The sequence below is a fragment of the Nilaparvata lugens genome, chromosome 1 (assembly GCF_014356525.2).
Source record: "Nilaparvata lugens isolate BPH chromosome 1, ASM1435652v1, whole genome shotgun sequence".
NCBI classification, from domain to species: Eukaryota; Metazoa; Arthropoda; class Insecta; order Hemiptera; family Delphacidae; genus Nilaparvata; species Nilaparvata lugens.
Window position 1 is genome coordinate 31784460 of NC_052504.1, and position 20219 is coordinate 31804678.

Consider the following 20219-nt stretch of genomic DNA (forward strand, 5'->3'; position numbering starts at 1 on the left):
TGTATTTCAGGAACGCTATCTTATGTATTTTCGGTCGCTGAACACGATTTTTCAACTCTCAAGCCTCAATAATTGATAATTCTCATCATAATATACAAATTATGGTCAAATTACAAACTTCATCTCATTATCATTATTTATGATCACATTGTAATGATAAACCATCTTGTTTCTTGTTAGGAATCCTATTTGTGTTTCTCAGTCCATAAAAAACTAATATCTCATAAAGAGAGAATAATTATTCGATTTAATTCAATGATCACTTTGGAATTGCGAAAGTCAAGTAATGGAGTAAGTTTAACAAATAATATAGGCTACCCCATATAGAACACCGTGTAACAGGAGTAAATATTTTCTCAATATAAATTTACAATTGAAGCACGAATATCTTATTAATTTATTTATTTATTCCAAGAAAACATAGAAAGGCTCACAGACAAACTCCAGTACAATCATTATCACATAGATGATAGTATAACATTACAATTAACATACGAAAAAGAAAAAAAAAACGCATTTCATAAAATCACGATTCAGTATATAACTAATAAAATCAGAAGAGAATGATTTTTGGGTTAGATTCCGGAAAGTTAGTAAAGGGGAAAAGGATGAAAGATACATATAGAAAGAAGAAACATTTGAAGAAAGAGAGTTAGTAGAGCTCAAAAATAATAATTTATTCATCAATTGAGCAGCATAATCTTTCACAAGATCACTTGAATGTATTGTAGCGGTCATAGAAGGGATCAAGGAATGGGTTTAGTCTATTCGTCTATTGTTCCATTTAGGTAGGAATTGAAATGGTTAGCGGTTTTGACAAACGGTATTTGAAATAGCATATTAAGTCTTGGTCTTTTGCATGGAAAATGAAAATTTAACAAATTGATTAAATCTGGCATGAATATATTATTATTAAGAATTTCATATAATAACATTAATGTTCTAATGGATCTTCTGGTTTTCTATTCCTGTACTTTAAATGTTGACCTTAAGGTTTCAGTGGAAAAAGCTATTGGACAAAATATAATATATTTATTATTGTACTTTTTTAAATAGAGATATAATGCCAATTACTCCCATGTGATATGACTAAATATTTGAATACAGAGGAAATACAACTCTAAAGCTTCGTTTTCACCAAATTTATTAAAGATATGTTAATAACTTAATCTTTATAGATTCTATTTGATTGAACATAATTTATCATACACATGATGAACATATGTGTTTGACAAGTTCCGTTCAGTCTTATAAAGATTATGTTCATGCTCCAGCCGCTACCGCCGCCTACAGGCGATTTCATGTATCATTATTTGTGCTTGTGTGCTTGCATTTATTAATAAAGTCAGTGTCAATCGAGAGCTCGAGTCGTGTGTACAGTGTTATTATTTATTTAACCTCTCTATTATTAGAGTAATTAGTTTTACAGTCCACGGTGTGAGTGATTACGACTCGCATCTTAACGTATGTTTGATTAGTGTTCATCATCACGTTAATTCATGGTCCTCCGGGCCGGATAATTACCGCGACATAAAGATGAGAGACATTTTGATGTGGACAAAGTGTAAGCGTGCGTGTGAGTGAGAAAGATGGAGCGGAGAGAGACATTTCGTTCATCATTGAGTGTACTGTGCATGTCTAGACAGGTCTAGATATTATGCAGATTGCAGAACAGCCGTGCAGAAGAGACGTGGAGAGGAGCATCTAATAACAACAACAATTGCGTAAGATTGTTTTCATAGTTTTTCATTACTGTAGCTATCAACTTGATTTCTACATTGCTTCTAAAAGAGTCAACTCAATATAAACAATGGATGAAGATGCGATTAAAAAAGCTCATCGAGCTAGAGGATTACAAAAGGCTAAAATAACTAGAATTCATAGCTACATAGAAAACAACTTTGATGATACTAACAACATTGACTACGATATGCTCAAAGTTAAATTAGAGGATTTGAATACAGCATTTCAATGTTATGATGAAATTCAGTTGACGTTAGAAATGAATGATGAGAAAGAAGAAGTGGATAGATTTGATATCGAGGATATTTATGCAACACTTCGTGCAAAAATGCGTAAACTATTGGATTTACAAAACAAATCAAAAGTCACGGAAACGGTTATTCAAAATACTTCATCCAATGATTCTATAGTTCTTCCACAAATAAATATACCAACTTTTGAAGGCTTGTATTCAAACTGGCTATCATTTTATGAGATTTTCAAAGTACTGGTTCATGAAAACACAAAGTTATCAAACATTCAGCGTTTTCATTATTTATTATCTTCTGTCAGTGGTCCAGCTAAAGAATTGATTAAAAACTTATCACTTACACCACAAAATTATGAAGTTGCCCTGAAACTATTGGAATCAAGATATGCTAACTTACGGATGATTGCCTCCAATCATTCAAACCTGATTTTGAACATACCTGCTGTTTCAAAGGAGTCGGCTACCGAGCTAGCTTCATTCATTGACAGAGTTTCGAGTAATTTGCATGCTTTGAAAGCATTTCAAGATTTGAACTATGCTGAGTTCATTTTAATTCATTTTCTCTGCCATCGTTTAGACACAAATACAGCTAAAGCTTGGGAGATGAGTTTGAAGGCTGACCAGTTTCCTTCTATTAACGATTTTATTTCATTTCTGGAGAAGCGACGTCAGATTCTGGAGAATACATCCCATTCTCTCAATGACATTTGTAAGGAACGATCTGATAAATCACAGACTCAAAAACATAGTGCATCTCAAAGGTCACAGTCACAGTCATATCATGTCAATACACAACATGCTGATAAAATATGTTTGTTTTGCAAAGAAAATCATGCACTTTATTTATGTAACAAGTTCAATCAAGTAAGTATTTCTGAAAGAGTAGCCTTTGTGAAATCAAATAAGCTATGTTTCAATTGTATGCGAACAGCAGAACATCATGCAAAGGAGTGCACTAGTTCCAATAGATGTAGAAGCTGTAATGGAAACCATCACACACTGCTTCATTTCAAAAGAGAAGAGTACAAAGAGAAGGAAATGGAGCAAGAGAGTGGAGGCTCATACTGTAGTGTGAAGACGCAAAGAGCGTCCAAAGTATTGTTAGCTACAGCAATAATTTCAGTTGAGGATAAGTATGGAAGACAACACAAATGTAGAGCTCTTCTAGATGCTGGATCACAAGTAAATTTTGTATGTGAAGCTCTAGCCCAACAATTAGGAATTAAAAGAGAAGCTGCAAATTTGTGTATTTCTGGTATAAACAAGATTTCAACCTCAGCAAGGCAAAGTGTATCGATAAAAATATCATCAAATCACAGACCATTTACCAGAGATATTTTGTGTTTTGTACTGCCACACATCACTGGTGATCTCCCCTTGTCAAACATTGATGTTAGTAGCTGGGGACTCCCTAACAACATTGTCTATGCTGATGAGGAATTTCAAATTGCAAGTAAGCCACAGATTCTTTTGGGAGCTGAAATATATTATGAAGTTTTATTGCAAGGACGTTTTGATCGTGGTCCTGACTACCCTAAAGTGATTGAGAGCATATTAGGATGGTTCATCTCCAGAAAGCTGCCAGAAGACTCCAATGAAAATCATGCAGACAATCATGTCAAAAGTTTCTTAGTGTCAAGTGCAACTGATGTGCAAAAGCAACTACAGAAATTTTGGGAGATGGAGCAATATGATGAGCCACAATGCAGATCAAAGGAAGATGAATATTGTGAGGAATTCTTCTCTAAGACTACCAAAAGAGATGATGATGGGCATTTTGTTGTAAGACTACCACGGCGTGCCAACCATAGGGCTTTGGGAGATTCATTAATGAATGCAGAGAATAGATTTCTCAAGATGGAGAAGAAACTGAGCAATAATGAAATTCTAAGAGAAAATTATGTGAAGTTCATGCATGATTATGAAGACCTTGGACACATGAGAGTCATCCAATGTAAAGATCTCATTGGGAAGAAGCATCAAGAGAAAGCTTATTACCTACCTCACCATGTTGTTATCAAGGAAAGCAGTAGTACAACCAAGTATCGTGTCGTATTTGATGCTTCAGCAAAAGGGAGCAATGGGGTATCTCTGAATTCTATTTTGATGACTGGTCCAACTATTCAACAAGATATATCATCCATAATTCTTCGTTTTCGTACTCATCTATATGTAATGACTAGTGATATCACAAAGATGTACAGAATGATAAAAGTGCATCCAGATGACTACCATCTTCAAACAATTCTCTGGCGAGACAATCCTCATCAGGACATCAAGCACTACCAGTTGACAACATTGACTTATGGAACAGCACCAGCAGCCTTCCTTAGTACTCGCTGTTTAGCTGAATTGGCTGAGGAGAACAAGCAAGAATATCCACATGCAGCACATGTAATAAAAAATGATTTTTATGTGGATGACCTATTGACTGGTGGAGATGACCTTGATACAGTGAAAGCACTACAAAGGGAGGTAGCAGATATCCTATATAGTGCTGGATTCATGCTACACAAGTGGTGTGCTAATGACAAACAACTGCTAGAAAGTGTTCCCAAGGAGAAAAGAGAACAAAACTTGTCAATCAAACTTGAAGAAGCTGAATCTATCAAAACTTTGGGTTTAATCTGGAATCATGAGAGGGATATTCTCAATTTTGATATCAACATCGATTTATCCAGAACAAATTACACAAAACGAATGGTCTTATCAACAATTGCATCAATTTATGATGTGCTTGGTATCCTGGGACCATTTATTGTCATGTGCAAAATTTTCATGCAAGATCTGTGGAAATATGACTTAAAATGGGATGACAAACTTCCTCCTAAATTACATGAAGCATGGAATGATATTATTCAAGAAATTCCAAAATTGAGACTTATTACAGTACCAAGGTTTGTGAAGGCATCAGGCTCAATCATCAATGTACAAATTAATGGATTTTCAGACGCATCAGAGAAAGCGTATGGAGCTTGTGTTTATTTGAGAACTGTTGATGTAAATGGATCAACTTGCATACGACTCCTATCTTCAAAGTCTTAAGTGGCTCCAGTCCAACAGATTTCTCTTCCTAGATTGGAGCTGTGTGGAGCACTCATTCTGAGCAAGTTAGTGAAGAAAATTTTATTAGCACTACGTTTTGATGTTGATAAAATACTATTGTGGACAGACTCTACTGTAGTTTTGGCCTGGTTATCAGCAAACCCTTCAAAATGGAAAACATTCATAGCAAATCGTGTGTCAAAGATACAAGAGCTTACAAATCAATACACCTGGCAACATATTTCATCAAAGGAGAATCCTGCTGATGCAATTTCAAGAGGAAATTCAGCACAAACTTTACATACTAACAATTTGTGGTGGGAGGGTCCGGTCTGGTTGAAACAGACTGAGGAGAATTGGCCTCTGCCAATCACAAACTCAAGCACAGTTATGGAAATGAGAGACCCTGAAGTGTTGGCTAGTGTTGGATGCATTGAAGAGGAGTTTTCAGCGAAATTTCAATCCCTGACAAAGACATTGCATATTATGGCTTATGTTTTAAGATTCATCAACAATAGCAGAAATTCAAAGGAAAAAAGAGTTGATGTATTAACTCCAGCAGAATTAGAAAGTGCCCTGATCAAATGTGTGAGACAAATGCAAGAAATCTACTTGAGTGAAGAAATATTGAGTTTAAAGGGATCTGGAGTATTATCAAGGGAAGTTCACTCAAGAGCTTGCTACCATTTGTTGACAAGTCAGACTGTCTCAGGGTGGGCGGAAGATTACAACAATCTGCATTGGATTACAACGCAAAACATCAGATCATTCTACCAGCAAAGGCACATTTAACTCAGTTAATAGTGTATCATGAGCACAAACGTCTATTACATGGAGGCAGCCAGCTAGTTCATTCTTCACTGAGACAAAAATTCTGGATTATGAATGGGAAATCGGTAATAAGAAACTTACTACATCAATGTGTGACATGCTACAGGTTCAACACAAAGAAAACTGAACAACTGATGGGCCAACTGCCCAAGCATCGAGTCAGTCCATCCAAACCATTTCTCAATGTGGGAGTTGATTATGCAGGACCATTCACTATTCATCAAGGTGGGCGGCGCAGTAAAGTTACATCAAAGGCTTATGCAGCTTTGTTTGTCTGTATGGCTACAAGAGCAATTCACTTGGAAGTAGTAAGTGATTTAACAACTGCAGCATTCATTGCTGCTCTGCAAAGGTTCATCTCAACTAGAGGAATTTGTGCAACTTTGTTCAGTGACAATGGTACTAACTTTGTTGGAGCTAAAAATGAACTGCATGAAATGTATGTTATGTTGAAATCATCAGAAAAGGCTATAAAGGAAGCAGCAGCGATTGAAGGAATTGAATGGAATTTCATCCCAGCACATTCACCACACTTTGGAGGATTATGGGAGGCAGGAGTAAAATCCATGAAATATCACCTACGTCGTGTCATGGGCAAATTTATCCCAACATTTGAAGAGCTGACCACAATACTGAAAATAATTGAAGCATGTCTGAATTCTCGACCAATATGCCAGATTTCTACTGACATCTCATCTCCACAAGCTTTAACTCCAGGACATTTTCTTATAGGAGGACCAATCAAATCCTTTCCCGAGACCGACTACTTAAAAACTCCCATCAACCGTCTCACCAGGTGGGAGCTGAGTCAACAATGTGTTCAACAGCTATGGCAACGATGGTCAAAGGAATATTTACATCAACTTCAACAGCGAACGAAATGGCAGTCGACATCATTCAGCATCCAGCCTGGAATGGTCGTCATTTTGAAAGAGGACAATCTACCCCCTCTTCATTGGAAGCTAGCAGTAATAGAAGATATTCATCGAGGACCAGACAACTTAGTGAGAGTCGTGACAGTCAGAACTGATTCTGGACTTTACAAAAGATCAATCAATAAAATTTGTATTTTACCAACAAAGGATAATGAGAAATTAATATAAATTGAATTTCTGGTGGGCGGTATGTTCATGCTCCAGCCGCTACCGCCGCCTACAGGCGATTTCATGTATCATTATTTGTGCTTGTGTGCTTGCATTTATTAATAAAGTCAGTGTCAATCGAGAGCTCGAGTCGTGTGTACAGTGTTATTATTTATTTAACCTCTCTATTATTAGAGTAATTAGTTTTACAGTCCACGGTGTGAGTGATTACGACTCGCATCTTAACGTATGTTTGATTAGTGTTCATCATCACGTTAATTCAGATTAAGTTATCAACATTATGTTAATAACTTTGGTGTAAACGCAGCTTTATCAACTGATTTCTGTAACTTATATCCACGAATAGATACGTTTCATCTGGCTGAGTCTTGGGGTGGTACTTGAATGGAAGTGGAATGGGAGTTATCTTTGTTGAATCTGAAATATTTGGAGAGAATACTGTTGAAAATCTATTGAGGGGAGATCAGTCTAATTAAGGTGTGAGAGCAAGCAATCAATTCAATGAAACAACTACAAAGAAGGACTCATGAACGGTTCAAATATGAGAAATTGTCAAAGTATATTTGAAAGAAGTCAGGAGCTATTTGTGGAGTTTTTTTTAGAATCACAATGCAAAATCAATGACTACTTGAAATTTATGACTGATTATTGTAACATAGTTTGAATTATCTTGAATTGTATTCGTGCTCAAAAGGAAGGACTCTGGTATTGTACATAGAAACTGTACGAGAAAAGACCCATACTTTTTTCATTCAATCACACAAACCATGTTATGGAGTCTGTGTTAAATCTAGAAAAAAAATACCCACTGAAGTAGAAAATAATTTCCAATAAGGAAACATTAACTTTAGACAGTCAGTGATACTCTTTTGAATGTATAAAGAAATAGTTATTCGGTCTTCAACGATTTTTATCTGAACATAGTTGTGGCAAATTGTAAAAGTGTATTCTCACCTATAAAAAGAAACAGAGTTCTGTCATTCTCCACGATGCAATCAAACAAAAAATCCTAGTCTTAGTTCATTCTATAACAAAAATATCTGATCTCTGCATTTTTACTAGGTAGCTGTTTAAAGATAATTCAGCATTGAAGTTTTAGTACAGCATGCATTTCTACAATAACCGCAATCTCTGTCAACATCTGATGGATATTTGAAAAAAAAACGCTTAATCTCACTTGGCCCATGAAATAATTAGTGAAACTAGTTGTGGATTTTAAATAGCGTTGACAAATTCGCATAATGATGACATGGCTCTCCTGAATTCAACTCCTACTTCACTTTTCAAAACTTTCAATACGCTGCAAGATTATGGAAACTTTTTGATGAGAAGAGTTATGAAAATTCTCAATGAAGATGGAGTGATGCAGGTGGACATAGTTTTTCATGTCTATAGTCTAAATTCAAACAAAGGTAGTGAACATACTAGAAGCAGCAGAGTAAAAGAATCACTCCAATAATATGCTCTCCAAACCATCGAGACTTGATTTTTCATGTCTTTCATGTTTTTCATGTCTATAGTCTAAATTCAAACAAAGGTAGTGAACATACTAGAAGCAGTAGAGTAAAAGAATCACTCCAATAATATGCTCTCCAAACCATCGAGACTTGATTTTTGAATCTGTGGCAGAGATTTATTAATGTAACATACAAGAATCTATAAAGGAATAATCCATACGTTAGCTACGTGCAGGTATACATCCATTCATTCATTTGTGGATTAAATTATAAATCATATAGATATGTTTGGGAAAGATTAACAGGCATGGCCCAAAACTATTCTATTCCCAAATTTTGATACTGAATAACTTGTTACCATTTCAAAACAGTCTGAACGGGAATACCATAATAGATGGATCAATCAAAAGTTAGTGAAATACCATTATAATGATACTGTTAGAAATAATTTGAATGAATATTTAAATTTTCATTTCATTTTGATTTGACATATATCTATTATTATATTGGATATACTTTCTCGAAAGTTCACGACAAACTGAAGATTCACGAAAGTTTAACATTTTCATATTAAACATAATAATTATGATAATGAATGGATGATGGATTCCATTTTCACCATAAAGAACTAAGAAATTCCACAAACATTTCTTGGAAATTAACTGACCACTATATCAAGTAAGCGAGGCCAGTATGTAATTAATAATGTAGCCTGCAGCGCATCACAATAAACTAATTTAAAATAAAAACAATAAAACATAAACACATATAAATATTATCATTTTCTATCTTAATATATTTCTTGAAACCCAAATTTCGATTACTTCAAAAAGTCGTTTCTTAGTTTCCTTGCAGAATGAGATGAAGTTTGTAATTTGACCATAATTTGTATATTATGATGAGAATTATCAATTATTGAGGCTTGAGAGTTGAAAAATCGTGTTCAGCGACCGAAAATACATAAGATAGCGTTCCTGAAATACATTTGAATGCATAGAATAGTAGGAGCGATGCGATAGACAGGCCACTATGCGCATTAATCATGGGGGAGGACCGCGCCGCAGCGTAACAGTGCTACTTAACCCCCTCCCACCGCCGCATCTATGATCGTAACCCCCAAACTATATATATCATTGAATTCAGGAAGAAACGGCCTACAACGTTTATTGGGAACCTTTTCCTCTAAGTCGGCTAACGACTTAAATATTCAAGAAATAACAAAAAGTCCAAAATAAAAAAATACATTTTTCGAGATATTTTATTTTTTTGCGGAAAAACTATGCGGTTTATCGCAAAAATGTAGAGAACCACATTGAAAGCCAGTTATACGTACATAATATTGAGAAAAAAGTCAAAGCTGTACTATGAATAGTATCTGCAGGACAGGCGATTTTATAAGCGCGCGTTTTTAAGCGACGTGACGACATCGAGTTTCATATACACTAAAGACCCCCTAACAATAATCCGAAGTCAAATTCTCTGCCTCTCTCATGTATGCTCAATGTAAGCCAGCGCCTGGACTATATTTAATCACAACATGTTTCGGATATTGATGCCATTTTCAAATTGATTAAATAATTAAAAAAGGGTAGGTACTGAGATTTTTATTTTTCTTTCTATTTCTGTTTTCATCTAATTTTCCCCATTTGTAGGTTGGATTGAATCTTCAAGATTCAAGTTGAATCCAAAAGTCAAGCATGATCAATATCTACAAAACTTGAAGAAGGGTCTACATTGGATTCAGGTTTGTGTTCTTATGAATTTGACTCCAAGTTTGCAAAATACATTAATTTTATACAAAACTTCAATTTAAGTAAACTTTACTAATGTAAACGACCCTTTACCAAATTACGATTAAAAATAAGTTCCAGCACTAGAACGTTGACTCAAATAATCTCGGAACTGGCTTTCGTTGCATACCTCCTCAACTCTTCAACTAGTTGTTTATATAGAAAGAAAGAATCTGGAGTAGATGCAAATCAAGAGTGGAATTACCAGACCGACAGACATGGCGCACAAATTACTCCCTACAATGCATTCCAAGTATTTTAAACATTTTGAACCAATAATTATTATTAAACGAAAATCCAAATTAAATGCTTTCCATCTATATTTTTAAAAAAGTTTTTTATAAATTGCAACAATCCCTCCACGTAGATTTAGCCTAGTAAGACATGCTCGAGTTTCTTTAGTAATGTGAATTCTCGAGCATATGAGTGAACAAAGAATTCTATCGATTTAGATTCACAGAGTGACTGATAAATCAGGTATTAGTCCAGTCAATATAGACATAAAAAAGGGGGTGTGCTTGCAATTTATATTGTAGTTTAATGATTTCTAATTGTTGATATTGAGGTTCCTCAACAGTAGCCTGATTTTTAAATATATTATTTGGGTACATAAGAAAAGTCCAGAACCAATTTCTTCATGCAAAATTTCCTTGTGCTAGATACAGAGTGGCCCAGAAACCTCGATTTTCGGCTTATTTTCCAGTTTTCAGCTATTTCTGCCAAATCTCGTGATCGGACAGAAAAATTTGCTCTCGCCTTTTTTTAAATTATAAAATTCTGAATAAAATGAGATCATTCGGAACTCTCTATCTCCAATGAGTACTGAGTTATAATTTTTCAAAAATGAGTGAAATTTGAAGAAAAATCAATTTTGATGAAGTTTTTTATCAACAATATCTTCCGATTCTTACCATTCAGATGTATAATTCAAAATTCCTCTGGGCGTATTCTTGTGCTCTACAATCTGAGATCAGGTAGAGCGTTCTATCTCATATAGATTTCCAGGTACACCTGACAACAATGCTCCTTGTATTGTGAAAGACACGTAATTTTCAGATTCAACAACCATCATCATCAACTACATTGTCCTCACATTGATATTTCGCACTATGACATAAGTTCATGTGATTAAGATCTATGAAAATCACCCGTTAGATGCACTTCATTTCAGTATTTCCTAGTGGAGAGGCGCGCTTAAGGACACCTCAAGGATCAAAATTTCAAACACTTATAACTTTTGACACAATGCTCAGATTTCATCGTACTACACTTCTTTCTTCTCGGCTTGTCAAGGCGATCCAAAATTATGCATCATAAGTCAAATTAGGTCAAAAAATGGAAAATTTATTGTTGAGTGTACTTGAGCCCATATTCCAATACACAAAAATCTGGTGTGGCGCACTCACACTACTTTCCTTGCCGTTATGAAAATTGATCACGTGACGCTAGTGTTCACGCGCATAAGAGTCTACTATTCAAAGATTTGAGCCAGCTGGTGACAGGATAATAACGCTGGAGACACACGATGTGTGCTATCTCTTCATAGTGAATGATTTAATAGAATCAACAGTTTGCAATTGAATAATCACATTTTCTCGAATTTCGAGCTTATTTTCAATTTTAGGTGAAAATGTTACTGAACATTAATTGTAGAGATTTTCATGCTCAATCTTATCCACTAGGGATGGGTATCGATACATCGATGTTTCAACATCAAACATCGATGTTTACTGTTCGATGTTTTTCACTTATCGATGGTTTTACCTAGACATCGGTCATCCGATGTTTTTCCCAACTAAAAAGTAAAAACAATTCTAATTTTTTTATTTGATACAAGTTTTTTTTTATTTTTTTGTTTGAAGAGGATTATCTTGAGAGCAATAAGCAATAGTAACAGAATTACAATCATTTTATCTATCATATTTAGTGTAGTATTCTGTTTAGTGTTTTTTGTGAATATAGATCACTCTTGTGAAAGATCTCGCATAAGTTTTGATTTCCTGCAGATTGCTATTTTTATTTTTCAATCAGGCTCTCTGTATTTTTATGTGAGACTGTTGGATACTCTAGAAGATTTACATTACTTCTGTGGCCCGTGTCAAGGTTAGATAGTTAGTTATTTAGAATTGAATAAGAGGTCGGATTCTTCGTTTCTTAGGAAGAAAGAGTTTTTTCTTACCACAATCATTTCCTCAACCTGTGTTTAACTCTAATCAATCTAGCTCTGGAAAAGATGTCCTCGTATTTTAAGGAGTGCAGAGATCCATATAAAAAAACTTGATCCATTTTCATTTCCTAAAAAATCTATCAGGTATTGAATGAATACGATATGAGTATCAATGATTGCTAAAATTAGCTTAGGGTGAATTTCAAGACCGAATCCTCAAGGATTTTTCGAAAGACTGTTACTTGAATACCACAAGTCCAAAATTGCTGTGATTCCAGTTAGTAACTGTTGAAATATTGGAACAATAGCTCCAGATAAAATTGTAGTCACTTTAGAAGCTCTTTTTGTGCTCTACAATCTGAGATCAGGTATAGCGATCTATCTCATATTCCAGGTACACCTGACAACAATGCTCCTTGTATTGTGAAAAAGACCTAATTTTCAGCTTCAAGCATCATCACCAACTACATTGTCCTCACATTGATATTTCGCACAACGACATAAGTTCTTGAGATTATGTTCTATGAGAATCACCCGTAAGATACACTTCATTTCAGTATTTCCTAGTGGAGAGGCGCGCTTAAGGACACCTCAAGGATCAAAATTTCAAACACATAACTTTTGACACAATGCTCAGATTTCATCGTACTACACTTCATCCTTCTCGGTTCGTCACGGCGGTTCAAAATCATGCATAATAAGTCAAATTCGGTCGAAAAATGGAAAATTTATTGTTGAGTGTACTTAAGCCCATATTCCAATACACAGAAAATGACCAATTTCTATATTCAAAGTTGCATGTCTTGTGAAATACTTCTGATAAAATTTCCAAATCTTGTGAGAATGTGAAAATTGTCCCCCTCTACCCACTCCAATAAATAATACTTTCGATTCCAAAACAATTTGGAAGTTAAGATTTTAAAAATGGCGATTTCAGTTTTTACATTTTTTTCGTAATTTTACTGTTGATCAAGAGTTTCTAAAACGAGTCTGATACATCATAGAAACTTACGATTGATTACAAATTGTAGATAATTCATCCTGTACGAGCTCAGTTGCCTAAAATCCATCTTGAATCACTTTTAGCTATCATAGAACTGCCGAAACCGTTAATATGAGAAAAATATCTACAATTTCCGGATTTTTTTCAACAATCAAATCTCACTTTACGAACATATTTTTTCATGAATTGTTTACAGCAGATGAAATAGAAAATTCTATTGTACATTTCAAGATCATGTAATAATTTTTATAATAAGGGGTTACCGAGATACATAGCTTTGAATATAGAAATTGGCCATTTCTTATGTATTGAATATGAATAAGTACCTAAACTCAACAATAAATTTTCTATTTTTTGACCGAATTTGACTGTTGATGCATGATTTTGAACCGCCTTGGCGAGCCGAGAAGAATGAAGTGTAGTACGATGAAATCTGAGCATTGTGTCAAAAGTAAATTATAAGTGTTTGAAATTTTGATCCTTGAGGTGTCCTTAAGCGTGCCTCTACTAGGAAATACTGAAATTGAGTGCATCTAACGGGTGATTCTTACCCATGAACTTATGTCATTGTGCGAAATATCAATGTGAAGACAAAGTAGATGGTGATGATGGTTGAAGCTGAAAATTAGGTGTTTTCCACAATACAAGGAGCATTGTTGTCAGGTGTACCTGGAAATCTATATGACATAGAGCGCTCTACCTGATCTCAGATTGTATAGCACAAAAATAAGCCTAGAGGGATTTTGAAATATACATCTAAATTGTAACAATAGGAAGATATTGTTGATTAAAAACTAAAATTCATCAAAATTGATTTTTTCTTCAAATTTTACTCATTTTTGAAAAATTATTACAAAGTACTCATTGGAGATAGTGAGTTCCGAGTGATCTCATTTTTTTCAGAATTATATATAATCTGGGAGAGATTTGGCAGAAATAGCTGAAAACTGGAGAATGAGCCGAAAATACGAGGTTTTTGGGCTATCTTGTATCTAGCACAAGGAAATCTTGCATGAAGAAATTGGTTCTGGACTTCTCTTATGTACCCAAATAATATATTAAAAAATCAGAACTACAATATAAATTGCAAGCACACCCCCTTTTTTATGTCTATATTGACTGGACTAATAGTATCATCCATAAAAACGTAGGGCGATAAACGATGTTAAAAAACATCGATGTTTACTGTTCGATGTTTTTCACTTATCGATGTTAGGATGAAAAAAACATCGATGTTTTGTTTTTCGATACCCATCCCTATTATCCACTTAATTTTTTTTGTTTAAATAGTATCTGAAGCCTGATAATTGGGAATCTAAAATCAAACTTTGCATAGATGAGGCGGAGCTTCTGAAATTTTTACAGATATGGGACTTGTGGCAGTTGATAGAGCTTATCAATGAATATTTTAGGTTTAAATTTGATCAAAATCGTTGGAGCCGTTTTCGAGAAAATCACGAAAAACCCTGTATTTGACAACATTTTCGCCATTTTAGCCGCCATCTTGAATTGCATTCGATCGAAATTGTTCGTGTCTGATCCTTGTACTGTAAGGACCTTAAGTTCCAAATTTCAAGTCATTCCGTTGATTGGGACATGAGATATCGTGTACACAGACGCACATACACTCATATACACACACACACACACACACACACACACACACACACACACACACACACACACACACACCCAAAAACCACTTTTTTTTACTCAGGGGACCTTGAAACGTATAGAAATTAAGAAACTGGGGTACCTTAATTTTTTTCGGGAAGCAATACTTTCCTTACTTACCTATGGTAATAGGGCAAGGAAAGTAAAAAATCTGGTGTGGTACACTCACACAACTTTCCTTGCCCATTGATCTATAAGCCTCATTAACGAGGATAATTTAGGGAATAACATTATGCCGATTGGCGGCTAAATAATTAAAACTACGATTATACTGTGATTGTGTTCAGAGTACATTTTCCTTTGTTTGAATTATGAAATTTGAGGATTTTTTAAAAGTTGTCAAAACAGCTGTTTTAAAAATAAAATATCGACATGTGTGTTCTTTTGAATAAACTGCTCTACCTACCTACCTCACGCACGAGAAGAAGGTTACAAAGTAAATTTCTCAAGGATGAGGTGGACCCCCTGTCAATTTCTCAAGGAGGAGACTCATGCTAGTTAATAGAGCTGATATATAACTATACAGGGTATGAAATTGAAAAAAATCGGTCATTTTTGAGAAAATCGTGATAGAAATTTAACAAAATTCATTCTTCTCAGGAATATTACGGAATGGAGTTATCGTGATCACAGACATACACACATACACACACACACATACACACACACACACACACACACACAGACCAACACCCAAAAATCATGTTTTTGGACTCAGGGGACCTTGAAACGTATAGAAAACTTGAAATTGGGGTACCTTAATTTTTTTTGGAAAGCAATACTTTCCTTACCTATGGTAGTAGGGCAAGGAAAGTAAAAATGGCCAATTTCTATATTCTTCTACACTTCTTTCTTCTCGGCTTGTCAAGGCGATCCAAAATTATGCATCATAAGTCAAATTAGGTCAAAAAATGGAAAATTTATTGTTGAGTGTACTTGAGCCCATATTCCAATACATATTATCCACTTAATTTTTTTTGTTTAAATACTATCTGAAGCCTGATAATTGGGAATCTAAAATCAAACTTTGCATAGATGAGGCGGAGCTCCTGAAATTTTTACAGATATGGGTCTTGTGGCAGTTGATAGAGCTTATCAATGAATATTTTAGGTTTAAATTTGATCAAAATCGTTGGAGCCGTTTTCGAGAAAATCACGAAAAACCCTGTATTTGACAACATTTTCGCCATTTTAGCCGCCATCTTGAATTGCATTCGATCGAAATTGTTCGTGTCGGATCCTTGTACTGTAAGGACCTTAAGTTCCAAATTTCAAGTCATTCCGTTGATTGGGACATGAGATATCGTGTACACAGACGCACATACACTCATATACACACACACACACTCACACACACACACACACACACACACCCAAAAACCACTTTTTTTTTACTCAGGGGACCTTGAAACGTATAGAAATTAAGAAACTGGGGTACCTTAATTTTTTTCGGGAAGCAATACTTTCCTTACTTACCTATGGTAATAGGGCAAGGAAAGTAAAAAATGGCCAATTTCTATATTCAAAGCTATGTATCTCGGTAACCCCTTATAAAAATCATTACTTGATCTTGAAATGTACAATAGAATTTTCTCTTTCATCTGCTGTAAACGATTCATGAATAAATATGTTGATAAAGTGAGATTTGATTGTTGAAAAAAATCCGGAAATTTTAGATATTTTCCTCTTATTAACGGTTATGGCAGTTCTATGATAGGGAAAAGTGATTCAAGATGGATTTTAGGCAACTGAGCTCGTAGAGAATGAATTTATCTACAATTTGGAATCAATCGTGAGTTCCTATGATGTATCAGACTCGTTTTAGGAACTCTTGATCAACAGTAAAATCAAGAAAAAAATGTAAAAACTGAAATCGCCATTTATAAAACCTTCTGTAACTTTCGAATTGTATTGGAATCGAAAGTATTATTTATTGGAGTGGGTAGAAGGGGACAATTTTCACATCCTCAAAAAATTTGGGAATTTTATCAGAAGTATTTCACAAGACATGCAGCTTTGAATATAGAAATTGGCCATTTTTTGTGTATTGGAATATGGGCTTTAGTACACTCAACAATAAAATTTCCACTTTTCAACCGAATTTGACTTATGATGCATGATTTTGGACCGCCTGAAATGAAGTGCATCTAACGGGTGATTCTCATAGATCTTAATCACATGAACTTATGTCATAGTGCGAAATATCAATGTGAGGACAATGTAGTTGATGATGATGGTTGTTGAATCTGAAAATTACGTGTCTTTCACAATACAAGGGGCATTGTTGTCAGGTATACCTGAAAATCTATTTGAGATAGAGTGCTCTCCCTGATTTCAGATTTTAGAGCCTAAAAATACGCCCAGAGGGATTTCGAATTATACATCTGAATGGTAACAATCGGAAGATATTGTTGATAAAAAAACTTCATCAAAATTGATTTTTTTCTTCAAATTTCACTCATTTTTGAAAAATCATAACTCAGTACTCATTGGAGATAGAGAGTTCCGAATGATCACATTTTATTCAGAATTTTATAATACGCCTCTCCACTAGGAAATACTGAAATGAAGTGAATCTAAAGGGTGATTCTCATAGAACATGATCTCATGAACTTGTCATTGTGCGAAATATCAATTTGAGGACAATGTAGTTGATGATGATGGTTGAAGCTGAAAATTAGGTGTTTTTCACAATACAAGAAGCATTGTTGTCAGGTGGAAATCTATATGAGATAGAACACTCTACCTGATCTCAGATTGTAGAGCACAAAAATACGCCCAGAGGGATTTTGAATTTATACACCGAAATGGTAACAATCGGAAGATATTGTTGATCAAAAACTAAAATTCATCAAAATTGGTTTTTTTTCTCTAAATTTCTCTCATTTTTGAAAAATCATAACTCAGTACCCATTGGAGGTAGAGAGTTCCGAATGATCTCATTTTATTCAAAAATTTATAATCTAAAAAAAATGCGAGAGCAAATTTTCTGTCCGATTACGAGATTTGGCTGAAATAGCTGAAAGCTGGAAAATGAGCCGAAAATACGAGGTTTTTGGGCCATTTTGTATCGAGCACAAGGAAATTTTGCATGAAGAAATTGGTTCTGTACTTCTCTTATGTACCCAAATAATATATTAAAAAATCAGAACTACAATAGAAATTGCATGCACCAATGTATATGGTGACTGGACTATACTGTGTGTGATCTATGTTGTAATGAGATTTTTCTGGAAATAAAATATTATTATTATATTATTACAGTATTATAATTATAATTTGAGAAATATCAATGCTTACCTTGTTTCTGATTCTCCGTTTCGTTCTCGGATCTTCTCCCTGCTCTTTCAGTCTTTCTTTACTATCACCCGATTCTTCCTTGCCTTGGTCTCTGCGTTCAGCCAACGACTTGACCGATACATTCTGGTCGCCTGACTCCAAAGAGCTTCGCCTTCCACTTTCTCTTCGCTTGTGCTTTTCGCCATTCTCTTCTTTGCCATCTTTGTACATTTCCATTGAATTTCGCCGTTTTATACATTCTTCTTTTTTGTCTTCATTCGACATGAAACTAGAAACTTCTTCATTGGTTTTAATGTCTTCGTCATTAACACCAAGTTCGATATCAGATCCTCTTTTCATGATGATTTTACTATCTTTACTGATGCCAGCTTTTTTGTTGTTTTCTTCTGGTGTGTTTTCTCTATCCATTGATTCTGAGTTACTTCTCCCGTTATTATTTTGACCATCTATAGAGTTACTCGATTCTAATTTCGATGATGGATCCCTGCCGTCACCGTCACCTGCGTCAGCTTCAGATGATGTTGCTCTTTTACAACTGCCACTTGACTCACCGGCATCGTGACTGACATCTTTGGAAACAAGTCTATCTGAACTATGGCAATCATTATCATTATTTGATGACATTTTCCTGTCACTAGCTTCTTTAACTTTCTTATCGAAATCTTTGGCTCTCTCACTATGCTTTTTCCATTCACCTGCATCCTCAAATCTTGAACTATAAGAGCTTTTTGCCTTTCTATCCACACTCGAAGGCGGGCCTTTGGAGCCACCTGATCCAGATCTGTCTTTGTACCTCTCGTTGTTATCAAGGGCTCTCTTTTCTGCAGCTGCCTTCTTATGCCGAAGTCGTTCTTCCTTCCTCTTCAGTGCTCGTTCTTCTCTATAACGCCGTCTCTCTTCATTTCTCTTCGCTCTTTGGGCTTCCTGGTACTCCTGATACGCTTGACCACTTGTAACTTTCTTTTGCGTTGTTGTACTATTCTCACTGGTATCTTTTTCTTCGTCTTGTACTTTTTCCGTTTTTTCATCATAATAATCTTCGTCATCTTTGACATCTTCATTGTCCTTTGTGATCTGATCTTCTTCTCTGGTTTCGTCGTTGGAAGACTTTTGGGATTTGCCGAGACCTGGTTTTCGCTTTTGATCTTCTCGTTTCTCCACTTGTTTCGGTTTTTCATCTTGGTAACTTTTCCACACTCGAACCCTATTCTCTCTCACTCTGCAACAAATAAGGACGAAAACTTCTATCAACGATAACAGGATACATCTTGTGAATCAAAAAACTACTTAATCTAAGATATGAGGCGCTTGACCTTACATGATAGATTTAACTCTTAAGGTTTTAGGTGATTTGAATCTAAAGTGAAACTTTCAAGCGAGAAATAAATCAATTATCAGACAAAAAAGAACAGTTATTGCGTGATATGATAGGTTGGATATACAAAGAGATTATGATGACTACAATAAATTATGTAGATAAATACAATGTTTTAGCTACCAACTAAGCAACGGATGCACTAGTCATGCTCAACAAGACACTGCTTATTATATTGATAATAGAAGTTCAGATAGCCCAAATTGGGGCCAACTAGACTTGAAACTCTCTTCAATAAAGTCCTGCCCGATTTGAAATAAGAAAATTCGTAAGCAATGCAAGCAATCCAAGTTGCTTTCAAAGTCAATGGCTCTACCTTGACCTACAATGCAACAAGCTGAATTTCACTAAAATCTACAGAGTAATGCAAATATTTTACAATATTCCATATAATAGCTATTTATGTATTAAGAGCGTAATGCGCGACTTTATCGCTCGCACAAAACAGTTATCACACGACGCGAAGCGGAGCGTGATAATT

The 20219-nt window shown here is 35.0% G+C and overlaps 2 protein-coding genes across 5 annotated transcripts in view; one reads left to right on the plus strand and one right to left on the minus strand.

Annotated features, from left to right (window-relative positions):
• The window catches only part of LOC111057382 (regulator of nonsense transcripts 3B), a 54352-nt gene that overhangs the window by 2097 nt on the left and 32036 nt on the right, over positions 1 to 20219 (minus strand). For all 4 annotated transcript variants that reach the window (XM_039425712.1, XM_039425725.1, XM_039425720.1 and 1 more), the window contains exon 8: positions 18364 to 19582. In XM_039425712.1, coding sequence (XP_039281646.1) covers positions 18364 to 19582 — 1219 coding nt within the window. The remainder of the gene's footprint in view (positions 1 to 18363; positions 19583 to 20219) is intronic.
• On the plus strand, positions 1258 to 7101 carry LOC120350817. Its single transcript, XM_039425705.1, has 2 exons — positions 1258 to 2080; positions 2363 to 7101. Exons 1-2 carry the CDS (start codon positions 1811 to 1813, stop codon positions 5036 to 5038), a joined length of 2946 nt encoding a protein of 981 aa, XP_039281639.1. The 5' UTR covers positions 1258 to 1810; the 3' UTR covers positions 5039 to 7101.

Excerpts from the sequence above, each read along its gene's own strand:
- LOC120350817 (XM_039425705.1), top strand. The coding sequence starts at position 1,811 with ATGGATGAAGATGCGATTAAAAAAGCTCATCGAGCTAGAGGATTACAA. Across the intron at positions 2,081-2,362 it reads TTCGTGCAAAAATGCGTAAA|CTATTGGAATCAAGATATGC; the intron begins CTATTGGATTTA and ends GTTGCCCTGAAA.